The sequence below is a fragment of the Lethenteron reissneri genome, chromosome 33 (genome assembly GCF_015708825.2).
Source record: "Lethenteron reissneri isolate LAM-NWPU_2019-01 chromosome 33, ASM1570882v1, whole genome shotgun sequence".
NCBI lineage: Eukaryota > Metazoa > Chordata > Hyperoartia > Petromyzontiformes > Petromyzontidae > Lethenteron > Lethenteron reissneri.
Window position 1 is genome coordinate 11,052,294 of NC_083811.1, and position 18,998 is coordinate 11,071,291.

Below are 18,998 nucleotides of genomic sequence, written 5' to 3' on the forward strand. Positions count from 1 at the left end.
GTGTGGGTAACTGTCGCGCTATTCACGTAACTAAGAATATCTGAAAAGAGGCGGGCGATGAGTCGGTCACTGCTGCACATTTGGCGAGTGCATTACGTCCATGTGTTGCCGCGCATGACGGGCGCAGTCAACGCAGACGGCTGTATCTCCAAAGAGTGCAGATTGGATAAACAGATCTTGCTTGTATTTGAAAAGTTCAGCACGCAGATTGATAACCTGTAGGGGTTGTCTACTGTGCAGTGTGCGTGTGTGTGTATATACCTACCTACTAAGGAGATGATCACATCGCTTGGGATGCGCAGTGCCTCTGCATACCTCGGAAGCTAAGCAGGTCTTGAGCCTGGGTAGTGTTTCGATGGGCGAACACCACGCACAAAAATGTTGCTATAGGCTGCTGTTACCACAGACAACAAAACCTTACAGTTGTACTGCGCTTGTATGCTCGCCTTCACCGACCCGCTCTGACCAGTGTGGTGAAGTATGGTTATACCCCCCCCCCTCTCACTCGATGGCCGGGCGGCGTGTGATTTGTGGGGGGCGAAGGTGGGATGCTCATCCAGCAGTGGATTGCCGTAGATGGTTCACTCTCACACGACGGAGGGGTTACTGGCGTGCCCAGGCACTTCCCCATTGTGTTTTTTCCCCCTCGATTGTTTGGCTATTGTTACTTACTGACCCGCCCGTCACTGGAGGACATATGTGGTGGTGGTGGTGGTGGTGGGGGAGGGGGGGTGGGGAAAGAGCTTCATAGCTCATCGGATTTCCTCCCGCAGTCTCAATGTAAAGATGCCGATTCTGCCCCACGGAGTGCCGAGCGAAGCCCGCCGGCGTGGTGGATGCTGCCGGGCTTGTGTGGGTGAAAGCCCCCGACGTAACACGGCGATCGAGAGGGAGAGAGAGAGACGGAGAGAGAGAGGGGGGGGGGTAGGAGTGAGAGCAGCCCACGGCCCAGAGGAGACCGCGACGGGGGGTGGAGAGAGCGTGGAGACTCGGACAGTTTGTCGCCAGAGAGAGAGAGACCCAACACAGCCAGTTCGTCCCCATCGCTGCTGGCTTCTTACAGGGGCAGCGTCCCTCCTCCGCGTGTGCTCTGCGTGCTCCAGCTTGCGTGAACAACCCGCCCCTGTGCCGTACCACTAATGTAGCCATACAGCCGGCGTGGAATAGCCCCGTGGTTTAAGTGCGCGACGTTGTTTGACGCTACAGTCTATTGTGTCACGCGTCGTGTTTCAAACATAGGCTGCTTATCAGGACTCGTCTATTCGCTGCTGTCGCCCTTAGACGCTATTATATATATTTTTTCTTACACTGCGTTGGGTTCTCGGTTTAAATCCGCTGCGTACGGCTATCTGGTCGGCAATAGCCGCCAGTGCGGCTATTGTCGCGATGCGCTATGGACACGGTCTCGTGTAGTATTGCTTCATACGCACTCTGAAGGCCAGGTTCTTGCTCGCTAGAGCCCTTTCACACACGTGCGCGCGCGTGCGTGGCAGCAGTAGCCCGCTAGAGGTGTTTGTCGCTAGCCACGCGGATTCACCACCATCATCATCATCGCCACCATCATCACCACCATCATCATCAACCACCGCGCGCCCCTGTAAGCCGGACTTGGACCATCATCATTCAACATTCGCGTGCGCGGGACGTGATGGGATGGGATGGTTGGTGATTAAATTCCACTAATTGGGTGGCGGCGATTGGCTGGCTCCGTTAGGCACAATAAAGAGGAACAGAAGGAGGAGGATTTAGAGGTGACGGAGGGGAGGGGGTTGTGGAGGAAGAGGAGTGGGAGACGGACTCCCCAAGGGGGGGGGAGGGGGTGGTAGTGGGGGGGGGATCAGGGAGGGGTGGATAGACTCACAGCGCTGGGTAGAGCAGAGTGGCCGAGCGGCTGATGAGTGCATTAGGAGGAGCAGGAAGAGGAGGAAGAGGAGGAGGGGGGTCGAGGTGGAGTGACACTGAGCTGGCGGCCCCGCGTTGTGCGGCGCAGAGGCGGCCCCGTCGTCTTGTGTGTGGAGCATGAACGGTGAGCGGGCTTGCTACGCACACGACACCACACAGACGGATACACGCACACAGACATACACCCCCACACACAGACAACAGATCCCTCGTATAGCCTGCACACGCACACAGACATAGGTGTACACTACACACACACACAGGTACAATCTAGCTGTACTCGTACATATAGTTGTACACGAGCACGTCCAGGGATTATCAAAGGCATACGCCTACACACGCAGATATACGCACGGGCACACAACGTGGAAACAATTAGAAATGCACGTGCCTGGGTACACATGCGTGCGTACATGCGCGCACGTACGCAGCTCATACACACACACGCACGGTCACAAGCGCACGCACCGCAGACACGTGTGTGCGTGTAGTGTGTGTGGTGTGTGCACGTGGTGTGGGGGTGTGCACGTGGTGTGGGTGTGTGCACGTGGTGTGTGTGTGTGGTGTGTAGTGTGTGTGCGTGGTGTGTGTGTTGGGGTGTAGTGAGTGTGCGTAGTGTGTGCACGTGGTGTGTAGTGCGTGTGTGTTGGTGTGTAGTGCGTATTGTGCGTGTGGTGTGTGTGTGGTGTGTGTGCGTGTGCTTGCGCACGTGTCGCGATGAGCGGTGGCGCAGCGGTGAGCACACTGCGCTACAATTCCGGCCACCGACGTCCGATCCCTGCCCGCGATGCGCGTACTCCGGCGAGCACGCGGCTGCCGTGTCCCAATCTGCTGCGGGCCTCCGCGAGGTCCACTCAACGTACCGATTTTGAGTGCGGGGTTTTTTTGCTGTTGTGTAAATGCGTTGAGCAATTACGGTAATGCGGGGGGGGGGGGGTAGGAGAGACGAAGGCGGCGGCCGGGCTGTAGCCTCCGGTTTGCCCAACTCGTGTGCCGCGCCAATGCCTTAATAGGTGCTCGCTGACAAGCGCGTGCACGATTTGCAATGATACGCGTCGGGACGCATGTCTCGGGGAATAACCAATACGTGTGACCCTTTTTGTAGATCGGGTTGCATCTCACGCTCGAGTCAGTCGGGGGAGGTTACGAGTTCAAATCCAGTCTCGGACTATCATCAACACCTCGATCGGTGTCGATAAATGTGAAGTCAACGGTGGGGGTATCGGGGGGGGGGGGGGCATCATCGCTGTCAACCCGTGTACGGTTTACCCCGTATTCTTGTCCAGGGAAATCGGAGTTTGCAGGTCCACACGGCGTACGGCCGTTTCAATACGGGCAATACGAATCATGTTTTTTGTCTGTTTTGTGTTTCTCCTTCCTCGTGATGGGCACTTTGTCCGGTGAACATTGAGATGTATAAGGGCACGGGGTGACCGAATAAGGTCTGGATTGGTCTGTAATATGGCAGGGCACTGATAAGGGATTTCCAGGTAATGGGGAAATCAACAGTAGTTGTCCTAATGGACAATTAACCCTCCCCTCCCCTCCCCACTCCCGCCGGCCACAATAATGTGGAATTCCCACGACCGACTTCGGGCTGCCAAGTGAGATGATGAGCTCGGCTTGATGCCCGTTTGAGTCGAGGCACGCGCCGCTAGCCACATCCACAGTGCAGTTGTCCCCCGTGTGTTTGTATACGTAAGTTGTACATCCTAATGAATTGTAAAGACCTTGAGATATGAAATGTGATTTTGTGTACAGATGTATCCAGCGTGCTTGGCTGTGTGCGTTTCAAATGATGTACGCTCACCCACCCAGCCCTTGCTATACGACTCGATCGTGGCTGTGTGTGTGTGTTTGTCTTTGTACGGTAATTTACGCTGTGTAATGAGTGGTGGGTTCTACATTTGACCTGCTTAATAGAGCATATGTTTGACATGTACAATCATATTTATATTCACACGCGTGCACGTCGTATAATGGTTATCCTCACGCCAAGCCACGTGGTGTGTGTGTGTGAACAACGTATACGTTTTATACGCACACGATATATCTGTGCAACACGCGTGTGTGCGTGTGTGTGTGTGTGCGACGAGATGTCAGCGGCATTGTGAACGACACTTTTCGTTGATAGACTTGGGAAAGCCCTTGATGAGTTACAAGAGTCGCCTTTCATGATGATTGAGATGATTGGCCAATCCCCACGACCTGAGTGAGTTTTTTAAAATCCTTTATATTAAGTTCGCTTGCTTGCTTGCTTACGTGCTTGCTTGCGCGCTTACGACCGTGCAAATCTTTCGGTCGTTTTTTAACCCACTTCCCGTGATCCAATCGAGCTGACATTTTGCACACAGACTCGTTGTGCGTGACAATTAATTTTCGTGAAAATTTTTTTCAAAATTTTTACACTATTTAGGGAATTTTTTTAAAAATATTTAATTACCAATTGCTTAATGCTGCCAGACAATCATCTGACCCATAGGTGGCAGCCATCTCAAGCCAGAGGACGAGAGGACTCTAGCCGCCACGCATATAAAGGATTTATAGTGAAAAACTTTGTTTTTACGGGTTAATTTTTTTTCGGTTACTTGTGGTAGGAGCCGGGAGGGACCCCCCCCCTCCCCCCTCCCCCCAGCACGCTCGCAACTCTGCACAGATTGATTCAACAACGAATTTCTGTACTTCCCCCCCCACCCCCCTCCGCCGAACCTTCATCCTGCCACCTCGCAGCCCAAGTTTCTAAATTTCGTGGCTCTTGGCCAGTCTCGCATCCGAGTACGAAGCAGTCTCGAGCCTTTGCCGCGTAGCTTCCGAGATATTCGCGTTGGTGGTTCCTGTGCGGTAGCTTCATCGGTGGCATCGTTACGTGTCGGTACTAACAGGCGTGAAGACAATTGATGTGTAAATGTGCACGTGCTTTGTGGTTGTGTGTGTGTGTGTACCTACACTAGATGTAAGTTTAGATGCTATGCTTGAGTGTATATCGTGCTGAATATAGCGTAATATATGGAGTGCATCATCACCACTATACCATCGTCATACAAACATCAATACACCACCAGCATAACACCATCGCCACCATACGAGTAACATCGGTCATGACCACCGTAGCATCATCTGTCACCATCACATCCATATCATCAACTTTATGCCCATCATCGTATCACCATCGTACCACCAAATATACTAGCATGACCAGCGTACCAACATCACCATCTTCGCCACCGACGTATAAACATTACTGCAACCATATCAAAGTCATGCACAATGTGCGTGTTGGCATGTTGTGAATGCAATGCGGACACGTACCTGGCCAGGTAAGAGAGCCCGTTTTTAAGCCGAACGTCGCTCTGGAAAGAGAAACCTGCGTTCGGCTCTTGTTCGTGACAAACACCACCGTGGGAATTGGTATCTGAACCTGGGCTGCATCTCCCCCTAGGTCGACTCGGCCTATAATTGATCGCTTGGTGCGCCGTTTGTAACTTAATAGGTGCTCGCTAACTGTGTTTGCACAATGTCTGTCCAGTTGACCAAGGGTACAGATTATGCATGTGTTGTGCACGCTGTCTCCTGTGTCCGTGTGTAAATCAATGATATGGATGGCGCATGCATGTGTAATGCTATGAATGGGAAGATGCTGTGAATGAGTTCACTGCATGCACTCGTGTCACTTTGAAGTCCACGTGTGTCTGTGTGTGTGTGTAACTACTCATATCTACATGCACCTAGGTCGTGTGCGTGTATTTGAGCCGAATAATACAATACATATAGTTACATTTCGATTTAAAGCTTTCGTGACTGCAGGTATTCATCTTCTTGGTTCTTTCGGTAAAGTTACGTAGAATGTAAATAATAAAATAATAAAAATAAAACATAATCAAATAATTCTCACGACGTTTCGGCCACAACGCAGGCAGCCGTCCTCAGGTGGAGAACAGGTCTGTCGAGAAGACAGTCTGAGAAGACAGACCTGTGTGTGTGTTTTATACAGGACTCTGTCCTCTCGACAGACCTGTTCTCCACCTGAGGACGGCTGCTTGCGTTGTGGCCGAAACGTCGTGAGAATTATTTTATTATGTTTTATTTTTATTATTCTATTTTTTCCATTCTACGTGACTTTACCGAAAGAACCAAGAAGATGAATACAAATAGTTGTGTCCGCAATTTTGTGTCGTGGACACGGACACGCATTTAATAAAACATTGCAATGCGTGCAGTTTATAGTTGTGCTTGCACCTGTGTTGCTGCTAGCTTACAAAGGTGCACAATCGTACTGCGATTCCATTTGAAAGTTTGCGAGTGTCTTTTTATGACACGACAGTAATTTACAAAAAGGTGTTGGTGACTTCATACTATGGTGGTAATTACGGCATGGTGCAGATGGTTGGGATGGTGATGACATTTGGTCTGGTGACGTTGGTAGGATGACAATAATATGGTGGTGATGGTATTTTCCAGGTAATGATGGTAAGTGATTATTGGTAGTACTGAAGGTTTAGTGATGGCGAGTGTGGCATGTGGATGATAGGGGAGTTATTTTGGAGATGGGTTTGATCGTGGTAGCACTGCTGATGATGTTGATAATCCGATTTGTGTGCTAATGCTGCTGATGTGATAATGATGATGGTGTGAGCGTGTGATGGTACCAGTATCGTGTCAATGGTGAATAAGCTGGTTGTGATGGTGGAACATTAATGGTGCTAACAGCACTGATAATGGTTGTATAGTGATGATGTTAATGATGACACCACCTATATAGTGATGTTGATGATGGCAGAGCAATGTGAATTGGGCTATTCTAGTTCCAATTTTGTATTGAGTTGCAAGCGTGCAGTCACGTGGTAATTTATTTGAACACTTGTTCCCTGCCTGGTTCATGTCGGATGGACCTGGTTACTAAAATGTGTGTGTGTGTGTGTTTTATACAGGACTTGCGCATGTGTCCAATGTGTACACATGACTGTCAGAATCCTATATGCAGTCTGCAGTATTCGTGTTTCTGTTTCGTAACATACTGTGTTTGTGTATTTCTTTTCCTTTCCCGCACCTCCGATATTTAGCACGGTTGGCTACGTATGGTGCAAAGGAAGTTCAACATACAATAGCGCTGGCAACACGTGCCGTATACGTACATAGGACTATTTTTACTCGTGTTGTGTACACGCATGCGTTCTGTATACGCAGCTAGTATTGTGTGCATATACTCGTGAAATGTGTAATTGTAGACACAAACACCTATACCCAGTAAACATGGAGCGTTGGTCCGACGGTTCCAACCACATGCCAACGTTGGCTCAACGTTGGTCCATCAATTCCAAGGACCTGCATGTCCCGATAACCGGAATTACTAGTAATTGTAAGAACGCTGAATGTATCTTCTTGGTTCTTTCGGTAAAGTCACGTAGAATGGAAATAATAAAATAATAAAAATAAAACATAATAAAATAATTCTCACGACGAGAAGACAGAGTCAGACTCTGACTTCTCGACAGACCTGTTCTTCACCTGAGGACGGCTGCTTGCGTTGTGGCCGAAACGTCAGTGAGAATTATTTTATTATGTTTTATTTTTATTATTTTATTATTTCCCTTCTACGTGACTTTACCGAAAGAACCAAGAAGATGAATCCCTGCAGTCGCGAAAGCTTTAAATCGAAATTTAACGGTAAATGTAACCTATGTAAAGAATAAGATCGCATGCATGATTTAGAATTGATTGGCCAACTCTGCCAAAGCATTGACCAATGTGTGTTTTTTCTTTTGACTATTCCAGACGGATGTATCGGAAAAAGATCAGTCACGGACACTCCTGTATATTAAAGTACAGAGGGTTTTTTTTGTTTGTTAACCGTGTGTATACGTGTGTGTGTGCTTTTTACAGGTATCAACGTGTGTTTTACTAACTGCGGTGTATATACAACCTTGTGTGTGCATGCATGTCTGGCTAGCGTGTAATACATACCCTCCAATGTGGCATGCATGTGTGTTTATAGTCTCATCTGGCCACCCAGTGGATCCATCACTGAAATATGCACCGACCATATGCAGTCGAAACATATCCAATGCTGTACTCATTGGTATGTCTAGACCTACAGGCGTAAGATATTCTTATTAATGTGCATGCACACACGTACATACCGCTGCACGTACATTCCAACGTACGCGCATCTCTACACCTCGTACACTCGATGTTCAATTTCATGTTTATTTGCTACACACAGAATCTCGTGTAGCCAGTTACCCAGCTATAGTTTGGAAGGGGGGGGGGGGGGAGGCTTTGAGTGCCAATCGGCACAGAAACGACAACGTCGACCGTGGGAAACATGGGAACAAGAACCGTACGTCCTGGGCACACGCAATAATGACACTTAAAGACGTTGTATATACATACAAGACAGGATTTACAACGTCGGCACCAAAAACGAACACCGTGCACCAAAACCAAGGACAATGTAAAGAATAGTCCATACACTCCTCCCTCCACCAATGTTATATAGATTGCACACTCGCATAACTTATTCTCGCACACATACAGTGCCACATGCATGCTCGCACGCACGCACGCCCTCTGCCTGGCTGTAGGCATGTCCTCTACCGGTAACCCGGCCAAGGGCTTTTAATGGTGGGCGGCTGTAAAAGTAATTAAGTGAGAGAGAGGGGGGGGGGGCTGGTGGGGAAGGACGGGCGATTTTTCATTCTGGCCAAGCTCGTTTCGCCCTCTCTTTGTGCCGCTAATTACCAAGCCAGTGTGTTGGGCGCGGATCGATGGCATGTTCGTAAGCTGTTATTTAATGAGGGGGCTCCTTGTGGGGCTCCTTGTGTTGGGCGGGTTGTGTGGGGGTATTTGTTGGCCAGTGAATGCGAAAGTAGAGATGGAGAGTGGGAGCCCCCTTCCAAGCTGGGGGTCTGGGGGTTTTTTTTCTTCCTTTTTTCGTGGGACCATTTTTATCCTGCACCCCACCCACCCACACCACCACCAACCCTATCTCTCCCTGCCTGAACTGTTGGCCAAAATCGCGCAAGCTGGGGGGGGGTGGGGGCCGGTGGACAATTTGCCACGGGGGCCAGCAAAACGGAAAGGTGTCACTCGCAACTCTGTGCCTCCTGCTGCTGCTCGTTATTAAGGCCCCGGCACCGAGACACGCCACGGACTTGCCGCTTAATTTATCCTCAGGAGGGGGAGGACCCCCTTGTTAGTGAGCCCCCAAGTTTTTCGTTTCCCTGCAATGTTTCTTTATTTTTTTGCCGCTTATTGGGGTTTGGAAGTGGTCGGGTGGACGGGCTGGGGTGGGGGGGCTGACTGTCTCCCGGTAATTTGCGGCTCATTGGATTATAGAAGGCAACTGTGCTGGACTACACGTGTGCTCTTGTTGTCACTCCGAGTAGCGGTATTTGTTTTTTTTAGCCGTGCGTTTGTTTAGCAATTATGACGGATGCCGCGCTTATTGCTGAACAACGCACAAGCACCGTGTTTTTTTCTGTTTTAGCTTTCGTTTTATAATTGAGGGGAGGTGGAGTGAGGCGCGTGGATGCTTTGTGGTACGATCCCACCAACAACCCTGGCTTGATTCCCGGTTGTATCTTGCTTGCCGCGTTCCTGGGATTCTTGTAGGTCAATTCTGTGTGTAGCAGTTTTTTTTTATTACGGACATTAGCACCATGCCCTAATGGGTGCACACGCATAGCGCTTGTTTGTAGACTAAACAGGCGAATCTCTTCCCGTTCCCGTCGATAATGCGCGTGCGAGGCTCCGTGCGTTTAAGTCCTCTGATATGTCCTTGCCATAGCCCTTCCTAAGAATCTCTCCTTAAGAGTGATTTATAAATAAGCGTGCCTCCTGTGAGCATTTGCCTAATCAGATTATGTGCAATAATTACGTTAAGTGCGCTTGGTAACATCGCTGTTGCGGGTCCTGGGGTGTCGTCGTGACGCCGCGACGCACGTCCAAGCGTTTGTTGTGTTTTTGTTGCAAAGCGATCATAGCTGGAGCACTTTAAATAAATCGCCAACCATTTTTAAATGTCTTTTACGTTAAAAGCCCAAAACAAGCACCTTTTTCATATAAGCGCCTCCAATTACATGCTTGGGTTTCCGTTCGCCACACTTGCGCAAATTGGGCTCCAACGTTGCACATTCAACGCCATCAGTGTAGCGCACGAAACGCATCGAATGCAAAACAAAGTTTCTAGTGTCTGTGTGTCTGCACATGTCAGTGCGTGCGTGTGTCCACGTTCAAAAATCCGCGTATCGCAACATCGTGTTCAGAATCGCTTGACAGGTAAACGAGGGTTTCTTTTTTTTTGAGTGAGAGGAGCTCGTTTGGGAAGGGGGGGGACACATGCGGGGTGAGTGGGTGGGTGGTTGGTGGATTTGGCGGGGAGGAGGTTGTTGACTGTAGTTGGCCAGGGACTTGGGACCACCTTTTTGCGGGTTCCCAGTCCCCTACGGGACCCCCCCCCCCGGTCCCCTTGGCGAGGCGCTGCCGAGTTGGAGGCGGCTCACGATCCGTGTCTGCTGGCTTGAGCGCGCTTCCCGCGAGACTTGTTTTGTCAACAAGCGGCAGCTGTTGCACGCTTCTCCACGGACACCCCCTCTTTCTGCCGATAATGAGGCCCGATTTATCAAGTGCAATTAGCGTTACATGGAATATTTCTGTCGCTTGCGCAAAAAAAAAAAACTTGGGAGAGAGGAGGAAACTGTTCACCCCCCCCCTCCTCCTCCGCCCCCCTTTTTCACCGCTCCTACTCGCTTCGCGAGCTTTGCCGTTCTTCATCTGTGGATGGCTCTAACGAGTTGAGTGCATTTATGTTTGTGGGTTCGTTTGTGAGCTGCGTCGGGAGCCAGGTGTGTAAATTGTAAGTTTTTTGCGCTAAGCGTGCGCGCGCCACTAATCCAGCACTTTTCTCCAGCGTTCGTGTGTGTGTGTGCGACTCGCAGCCTGAATGATTGTGAGGTTTGCCGTGAAGCAGTACAGCAAGTAGGGCATTGACTTATGTGTGTGTGAAAATATTTGGATATTGGCGCTTGCCTGTGTTGGGCGCTCTCCAGGAGCTTTTCTCGGGTAAAAAAAAACTCTTAAGGATTTTGGTCACAACATTCCAGGCAGGGCCCTCCTTGAAGCTGAAGCTTTTCTATCGGTGTTGGTGCGTCATGGGTTCGAGGTACTGATGTCCTGGAAATGTAGGTATTTGTTTTTTTTATTAAACGAGAGCAAATTGTGAGTTGGTACGATACAAATATTAAGTTAAAATTGCAGTTGACCAACAGCTTAATTTGTCACGAAGAAAGATAATTTGTAAAATACCAGAATACCCTTCCAATGTATTCCTTTTAATGGACATACATTTTTGGTTTGATACGGTTCGTAGCGAAATGGTGTGTGTGTGTGTGTATATTTACTCCGAGAAAATGTATACCAGCAACACCATCACAAGTGTATCAAGGGAAGTTAATGAAATCCCATGCTCCACTATCTTCGTGAAATATATATTTTAAATATCGAACGCTTGTTGCTTGCATTCAGTCAACTTTGAAACTTCTCTCCAATAAGTATTGCATGGACTCAATAGTTTACCTTTTTTTTATTACAGCGCAGCTGCTGAGATCGATGTGTTTAAAAAAAAAAACATTGCGGGTGTTTAATATTTATATATGTATGGGACATTGTTAAGTACCCAGGTTTTGCTGGCTGACAACTATAGTTCCATTAATTGGCACATGAAGTTCCTTAATTAAGTGAGCGGCTAACTGTCATACGAGGTAAAAGTTGTTACGTAATGTGTGTGTGTGTGTGTAACAATTGTGCGAGTGCTTGAAGCCTTTTTGAGTCTGGTGTGGAAAGCTTGTAGCCGACTTTTTTTTGTTACACGACCAGACGTTACATCCTGGACATATGGGTCTGGTTACAAGACCCCTGCAATATCTAATCTCTTCACCCGCTGACTGAACTATTAATTTGCCTGCGCTCGTAGAGGCGGAACAGAAGATGCCGCAGACGTATACAATTTGTAAAAAACGTAGCACGGCGCTTCTCAAGGTGATTTTGAAAGAATCACTTTTTTTTAGGAAAAACAAATGAAACCTCCCTCCATTTTTGGCAAAATTTCCCCATGGCGCTTTGTGCGAGAGCCCAGATAAATTGTTAACCGAACGCAACCCAGAGCAACTATTTAATTGTACTTCGTGTAACGCCAAAGGTGCCGTTCCTTAATTTTTGCCGTGGTACTGAAGTGTTAATGTATCCTCATTATCGATGCAGCTTGCAAAGAGATGTTTTTTGTCTGTATTGCTGTCACTGGTACTTTAACATTGTCAAGGAACTAGTTTTTTTCACATTTCACACGCGTATATAAAGCAAGTGTTACGCAGCTGCTCCACCGAACGGGTTTTATTATAGTTCACTCATTATTGAATGAACTTATTCATCTTGTGTCAATATGCGTGCACATGTGGTCTAAATTTGGAAAATAATAAAATGCAAGCAGCCAGTTTTTGAAAACGTTATGGTGTTTTGTGATTTTGTTTTTTTAAATGGAATGTGCCAAAATTGTAAGGCCCTTTCTCAGCCGTAGGCAGTTCGGCTCGACACCAATAAGAAATAAAGTTGTTTTATTTTCTCATATTTTTGAAGGAAGAAATCTGGGTGATAAATGCGAAATGTGAGTTCTACTGCAATTGAAGAGGTAGGCAATGAGATGCGTGCCTCAGTCCATGTGTCTGGATCCCACTTTAAGCGAAACAGGGCTTTGTAAACTATGTAATTGGCTCCAAAGGTGCTTTTTGAGGTGGAGAAGAGAAATTCTTCCAACTTTCCCGCAAATTTCTCAATCGTTGCACTTTTCGCCATGGGTTTAAATCCGCGCTCTTTCGTTGTTTCTTAAGAAAAAAAAAAGTCCAAACGCCAGTATCGTGCACTAAAGAGTTGCATCCTGTTGTGTATCGTTGTTGACTTCATTTCTTCTAAGAGCTTCATTCCCGTTGAACAGAAACGTGATAATTGGGTTTCTTTTTTTTTATGCCGAATTGAAAAAGCTGGCACATTCGCTTAACAGCGCGAGGGGCTGCGCGCGCCACCGTTCGCGGGGTATCATTTGTTGGCAATTACGGGGGCTATGGATTGTTTTTTCTTTCCCTTTGCTGTGCTTGTGTTTTTGAAGTCGTCATAGTCATCGCTATAATTGTTATTGACGTGTACATACGGAGGCGGAGGTGGCGGTAAACATGACGGCTGTGGTTCACTGGCCGCACGCCGCATTATCGACGGACGTGCAACACGGCGATTGGGAGTTGCGATGCGGGGGGGGGGGGCGCTGTTGGGAGGCGGCGGGGGGGGGGGGGCACGGTTGGATGGGAACTTGCGTGCAGTAGTCTGAGACCTGCGGCATCCGCTCCCAAAACACGGATGCCACTTAATGTGCAACAGTAAATCATTTTAAATTGACAGATTGGCAGCTTCCCCAAATAGGGTTTACGCTCGGAAAGATGGATGGGTCTCATTTGTGACCTGCACTGCGCACGGAGAGGCGCGTCGCGACGCGGAAGACGAGACGCCTCCCGCCGCCGCCGCCGTGTTGCCACAGGTGCCACGCTCGAACGGGCGCCGCGCTCCAAATATCTCCCGCCGCCTGCCGGCAAATCCTAATCGACGGCATAAACCTCGCCGCTCTCCCTCTCCCCGGCCGCGCCTCCTCGCCACGTTGCCCCGAGCCCCGTGCTCCAGGTGGAGTCTCTTAGCGTGCACCTCCTCCTCCCTGCGTAGCGAGGACAATCGAAGCCGCCCCCCGCTCTCCCCTCCTTCCCTCCCCGCGCTTTCTGTGAAGGGGCAGGCAGGCGGGTGGGGTGGAGAGCTCGTGGCAATGTCGTTGCTAACGGGACGCCTGCGTGCATGTGTCGTCTGTGCGCGCGCCTCCGCCCCTACCGACCACTCTCTTCCCCGGTTTTTTTTGTTGCATCCGCAGCCGTCCAAATGCTGTCGGTGCAGTCAGACGGGAAGCCCAAGGGCTGCGCGGGGTGCAACCGCAAGATCAAGGACCGCTACCTGCTCAAGGCGCTGGACAAGTACTGGCATGAGGACTGCCTCAAGTGCGCCTGCTGCGACTGCCGGCTGGGCGAGGTCGGCTCCACCCTCTACACGCGCGCCAACCTCATCCTGTGCCGCAGGGACTACCTGAGGTGAGGGGTGTGAGTCCGCGAGCGGTCGAGCGGTCGGCTGCGCGCTGGCATCCCGGCGCTGGGGCGTCACTGCCGTGGTGTTGTTGCAGGATGTGCCAACCTGCAAGGGGCACGCCGATGACCCAGCCCGAGGGATTTCATTTGGCCCCATCGGCCCTTCCTGGGGGATGAATTTTTTTTGCATTTTAAGTTCGTCTCTCTTCTCTGTGGGAAGTTTTTAATAGCGTCTCGAACTATTGAGAGAGACTGTCTTTTGGAATGGCAATGTGACGTTTGAACGACTGTCGATGGATGAGTGTACCACCTCCCCAGAGGCGTGGTGCTTGGCCACCCACCCCCTCGTGTGTCCTTCCGACCTTCATAGATGCTCTCTAACAGAACTTTTCTCCAGACAAGTCTTAAAGCTATACGGGGGACCTTTGTCTTTGTAACCACTCCAGGGGAGACATTTGACCACTTGTTTACAGGTGTGTGCGTGTGTGTGTGTGTTTTAACACTGCTGCGGTGTCGTGGCTGACGCGCTGTGGACCTTCAATCCGGAGGTCGCCGGTTCAGTCTCCAGGCCACCGCAGTTGAGACAGCGAAAGTTTCTTGCCCCCCCCACCCCCACCCGGGGCACGCCAGAGGTAGTTGATGGACAAGTTGCGCGCGTGGGGTACTCCCGTCTCCATGTGAAGGGGTCTGGCCGGCGTGGAAGAGAAGGCCAAATATATTCTGCTGTAACATTCGGTTGAGTGGCTCCTCCTAATGGAGCTGCCTACGTAGAGAGAGAGAAAAGACCCCCTCTCGCTCACGGGTGGCGTGAGCAAGTAATTGCAGGGCTGCGCATTTTTTTACATTTTGTGGAGAATTCGTGCCTCCTGCGGAAAAACACAAAAACCTTGTCCCCTCGTGGCCCGAATCGGCGCAATCATTGACGGGGATGTGGTCTCGTTGAAGGCAGCGGGTTGACCATCGCTGCGGTTATAAAGGACGTTGGCATTTGCTGGTTGGACTTGGACCTTGCGGGAATGCAAATGAGGAATGAAGTTGGCCAACTTCGGGGATGACGACAAAGCCCTTTTGCACCTCGTTGATGTCAATCTGCAAATATGTTTATTTTATTCACTTTTCTGTGCACCCCATGGTACCTTACTTTTCCTACCCTGGGATAAGAGGCTTGCTAATCCATTCACGATGCTTGTACGTGGGGTGTAGCAGTAAGTCAGTATAATGGTTACCACATTGGACTCTGAACCCAGCGACCTGAGTTTGATTCCCAACCGATTGCTTATCACCAAGTGTCGAGTGATATCCGAGCCGTTTTAGGATTTCCCTCCGCCGTCAACTAGCACTGACCAGCGTGGTGAAGCATGGTCAAATATAACTGACACGAGGCCTACATCCATCAGAGGTGTGGAGGTGCTCGTTCAGCAGTCGCTTTAACAAAGGACTGTAAATTATGACGGAATTATCATCGCCGTTTCAAAACGGCACTCCGCATGGGGAGAAGAGTAAATTTTGATTTTTGAACCGTGATTTCTCTGTGATTGGACGACCTTGTAAGCCCCATAACCTTGAAAGGTTGACATTCAAGAATTGTAGCCTAATATGGGTCTTGACATGAACAAATTTCTACTCGGCAAAGGTCAATTTTTGCCTTTGAAATAAAGATCGCACCCATATTTCAAGCGATTTCCCCCCCCCCCCCCCACCCTGACCGCTCGGCAACAAAAACACCTCCACATATGCCTCGCAAGTTTCACATATCACCCACGCGATACACTCTACAAGACTGCAGTGCATTACATAGTACAAATTCCAGCAATATGCGTTTCTAATATTCACTTTGAATAGCTAACATTTACACCTTGACATTTTAAACTATTGGTGATGGCTAAAGACTTACCAATACTTAACTTAAATGGGTACGTATCAATGTAAATGTTAACATCTTTATGTAAACCGTTTAATCATTCGTGCCCCACAGTGTTATTATTGTTAATTTAACTTTACAATATTTACGCCGTGTTTTATATTCTCTAACCGATTAGGAGTGGGCTGATCCACTCCCCATTGCCTGTGTGGTGGGTGAGGCTCTGCCCTTTGTTTAGAATTCCCGTTGGATGGAATTCCCAGCAATCGTCGCTTTATTTTCACCATATTTCGTATTTTAGCCTCTCTCATTCCAACGTATCAATTATTTTCGATTTACCCCTTTCGGTAGCACCGTTTTGTTGCTGTGGCCGCTTTGGCATATTGGACCGTTGGGCTTGCGCTTGGCAACCTGGTTTTAAAAGTAAATGATATTTAAATAAGAAATATATTTTTACATGGTCCGAAGTCTTGAAAGGTCGATTGTTTGCTGAAGAGGTGTGGGATCCAACGCATCGAGGCGGAGTTGGAAATCCTCTTAGACAAGTGTTTTTACGTGGGACACGAAGCACTGTGGCCATGATGATGATCATCATTTCGACGTCTCTATCCCACGTAACTATCTCAAATATGTGCAAGATCCTCTCCTGCAATTATGTGTGTGGTAAGAGGCAGTAAAGCAAAAGAGCTTTTCGGACTTATCTGGGTAGAGTTTGAGCGTTCTCTCTCTATATATATATAATGCGTAAATGTTTCTCGGCACTGATTTTTTTTTTTTCCAAAGTCAAATACTTTTTTTAAAACAAGCGGTTAAACGTCATATCGTGAATTTGCCTATGTCGGTGCACCGGGAAGACTGCGCACAAGTGACAAGCGTTGTTAGGGATAGGTGGGCCCCGGTTTTTAACTTGAACAATAATAGTACGACAACCACTTGTTCTACTTTGCCGCAGCCATAATACATGTCAATGCCATCGTCATCTTCATTCACGCGGCACACATTTTGCAAACAAGATGTCCCAGAGCGCCTGACCTTAACGCACTGCATTTCAATTAAGTCGGAGTTTTTTTTGTGTGTGTGCGTGTGCGCAAGCTGTGAACGATTTGAGGGAATCTCACAGCACATAACCGCGTAGTGGTAGCCAGCGCCACCGCCGATGTTTAATGCAAAACATGATCCGAAGTGGTAACGGCCTTTCATCTTACTGGTGCGTGGTGGTGATGTATTACCCCTGTGATTTGTTTTCGCGGTTGTGGTACTGGTAATGTTAATCGGTATCTGAACTGGTCTGGGCTACCGCCAGCACAACCACGTCTCAAATGAAGAGTGTCGTGCCGCTGGAGCTAGCTAAATCGGCGCCGCGTGCTGCGCAGACTTTAATCGGCGCTTGCTCTAACGCCGCTTTTTGCCCTGCTATATATTTCTATCGGGCAGTTTTAGATTTTTGTGTGTGTGTGCACGTCGGTGGCAAGTGGTCTCCTGAAATTTGTCCACGGACCTTCTCCTTATTTACAAATTGGCCACAACGCGAGCAGCTTGCGCAGCGAAGTAAACATCAGCACTTGGGGGGAGACTAAAGGCAGCAAGGCCTGGTTGAGACTCAAAGGGCAATCCACACACTCTCTTAAGTGTTCCACATTTACTAAACCCATGATTAAGTCCGAGTCTCCCTGCTCGAATGAATAATGGGGCAACGCTCCTCCTCCTCCCATTGGTGGCCCGAGATCAACGGGTAGAATTCCACATTGCCATGGTGGGGGTGGGGGTGGGGGGGTATCACAAAAGGAACAACCACGGGTTGACTTCCAATAAATGTCTTTTTGGTTCTTTCGGTAAAGTCACGTAAAAGGGAAGTAATAAAATAATTTTTAAAAACATAATAAGATAATTCTCACGACGTTTCGGCCACAACGCAAGCAGCCGTCCTCAGGTGAAGACCAGGTCTGTCGGGGAGACAGCGTCTGAATGATACCGATTTAACATTACCAGTGCTTGCGTTGTGGCCGAAACGTCGTGAGAATTATTTTATTATGTTTTATATTGTTATTATTTTATACTTCCCTTCTACGTGACTTTACCGAAAGAACCAAGAAGATGAATCCCTGCAGTCACGAAAGCTTTAAATCGAAATTCCCATAAATGGTTTCTTGCTTTTACTGGTCACAGATGGATGCTGAGCTTGAGCTGACCACCTCGAACCAGAATCTGTACGTTACGTTGATTTCTGCTTTTGTGGGTTGAAGAGCTTGAGGTGCTGCACCACCCATCGTTGTCATTCGCCATGATCATTCCACTGCTGGATGAAGGCCTCCCCAAGCCGTCGACGCCACTTCCCATGATCCTGCCGTGCAGTAATCCACTGGCCACTAGCACTTGAACTGATTCCATCGCTCCATCTCCTCGGTCGTGGTCCTCTCGGACGCATTCCATCATTTGGATATCCAAGGAATGAGGAACGCGACCAAATGCGGCAGTTAAGATCTGTGACTCCCATACACCCGAGATGTGTGTGTGTGTGCTCGTGTGTGATCGGTTACTCCTAGGGGCAAAATTACAAATATTGCTACTTGAACTAAACACGGGCTTTGTTGTGGGGGAGGGGGCGGCTTCCTTGGGTGTATGGGAAAGCCAATTTGATATTGTTTTCAAAATGCACTTGCGGACTGGGAATTGAACGCCGATCCGCAGGATTACAGCGCCTGCAGCAATTGGAGCAATCGTTTTCCATCGCTTCCGCGCTGCAGGAGAAAACGCGCTGATCTTCGTGGAGGGATTTGGCTTGTGGGCAATAGAGGTGATTTAAACAAACTTTGATTTCCAAGAAGAGTCGTATTACATTTCTGTATTCATCTTGTTAACCAGCTTTGGTCGGGGCCATTGCGGGGGATTATTGTGAGAAAACATTCATTTCTCTTACAGGGAAGTTATCCTTGACACCAAATTAAATACGGTAGCGTGCGATTTTTATAAAAAATTGTATTTTAAACGTGCATGTCTTGCGTGACCACTTGGGTTTCCTTCCTCCCACAATGCAAGGCAATTCGTAATTAAAGTAAACGTGCAAACACCCG

General features: G+C 48.7%; 1 protein-coding gene across 4 annotated transcripts in view; it reads left to right on the plus strand.

Moving 5' to 3' along the window:
• The window catches only part of LOC133350341 (LIM domain only protein 3), a 162,149-nt gene that overhangs the window by 127,411 nt on the left and 15,740 nt on the right, over positions 1-18,998 (plus strand). For 3 of the 4 annotated variants that reach the window (XM_061564608.1, XM_061564610.1, XM_061564606.1), the window contains one exon: positions 13,859-14,072. In XM_061564608.1, the coding sequence (XP_061420592.1) occupies positions 13,859-14,072 (214 nt within the window). Of the gene's footprint in view, positions 1-1,855; positions 2,027-13,858; positions 14,073-18,998 lie in introns of those variants that run through there. The other variant, XM_061564607.1, reaches the window with a different exon arrangement.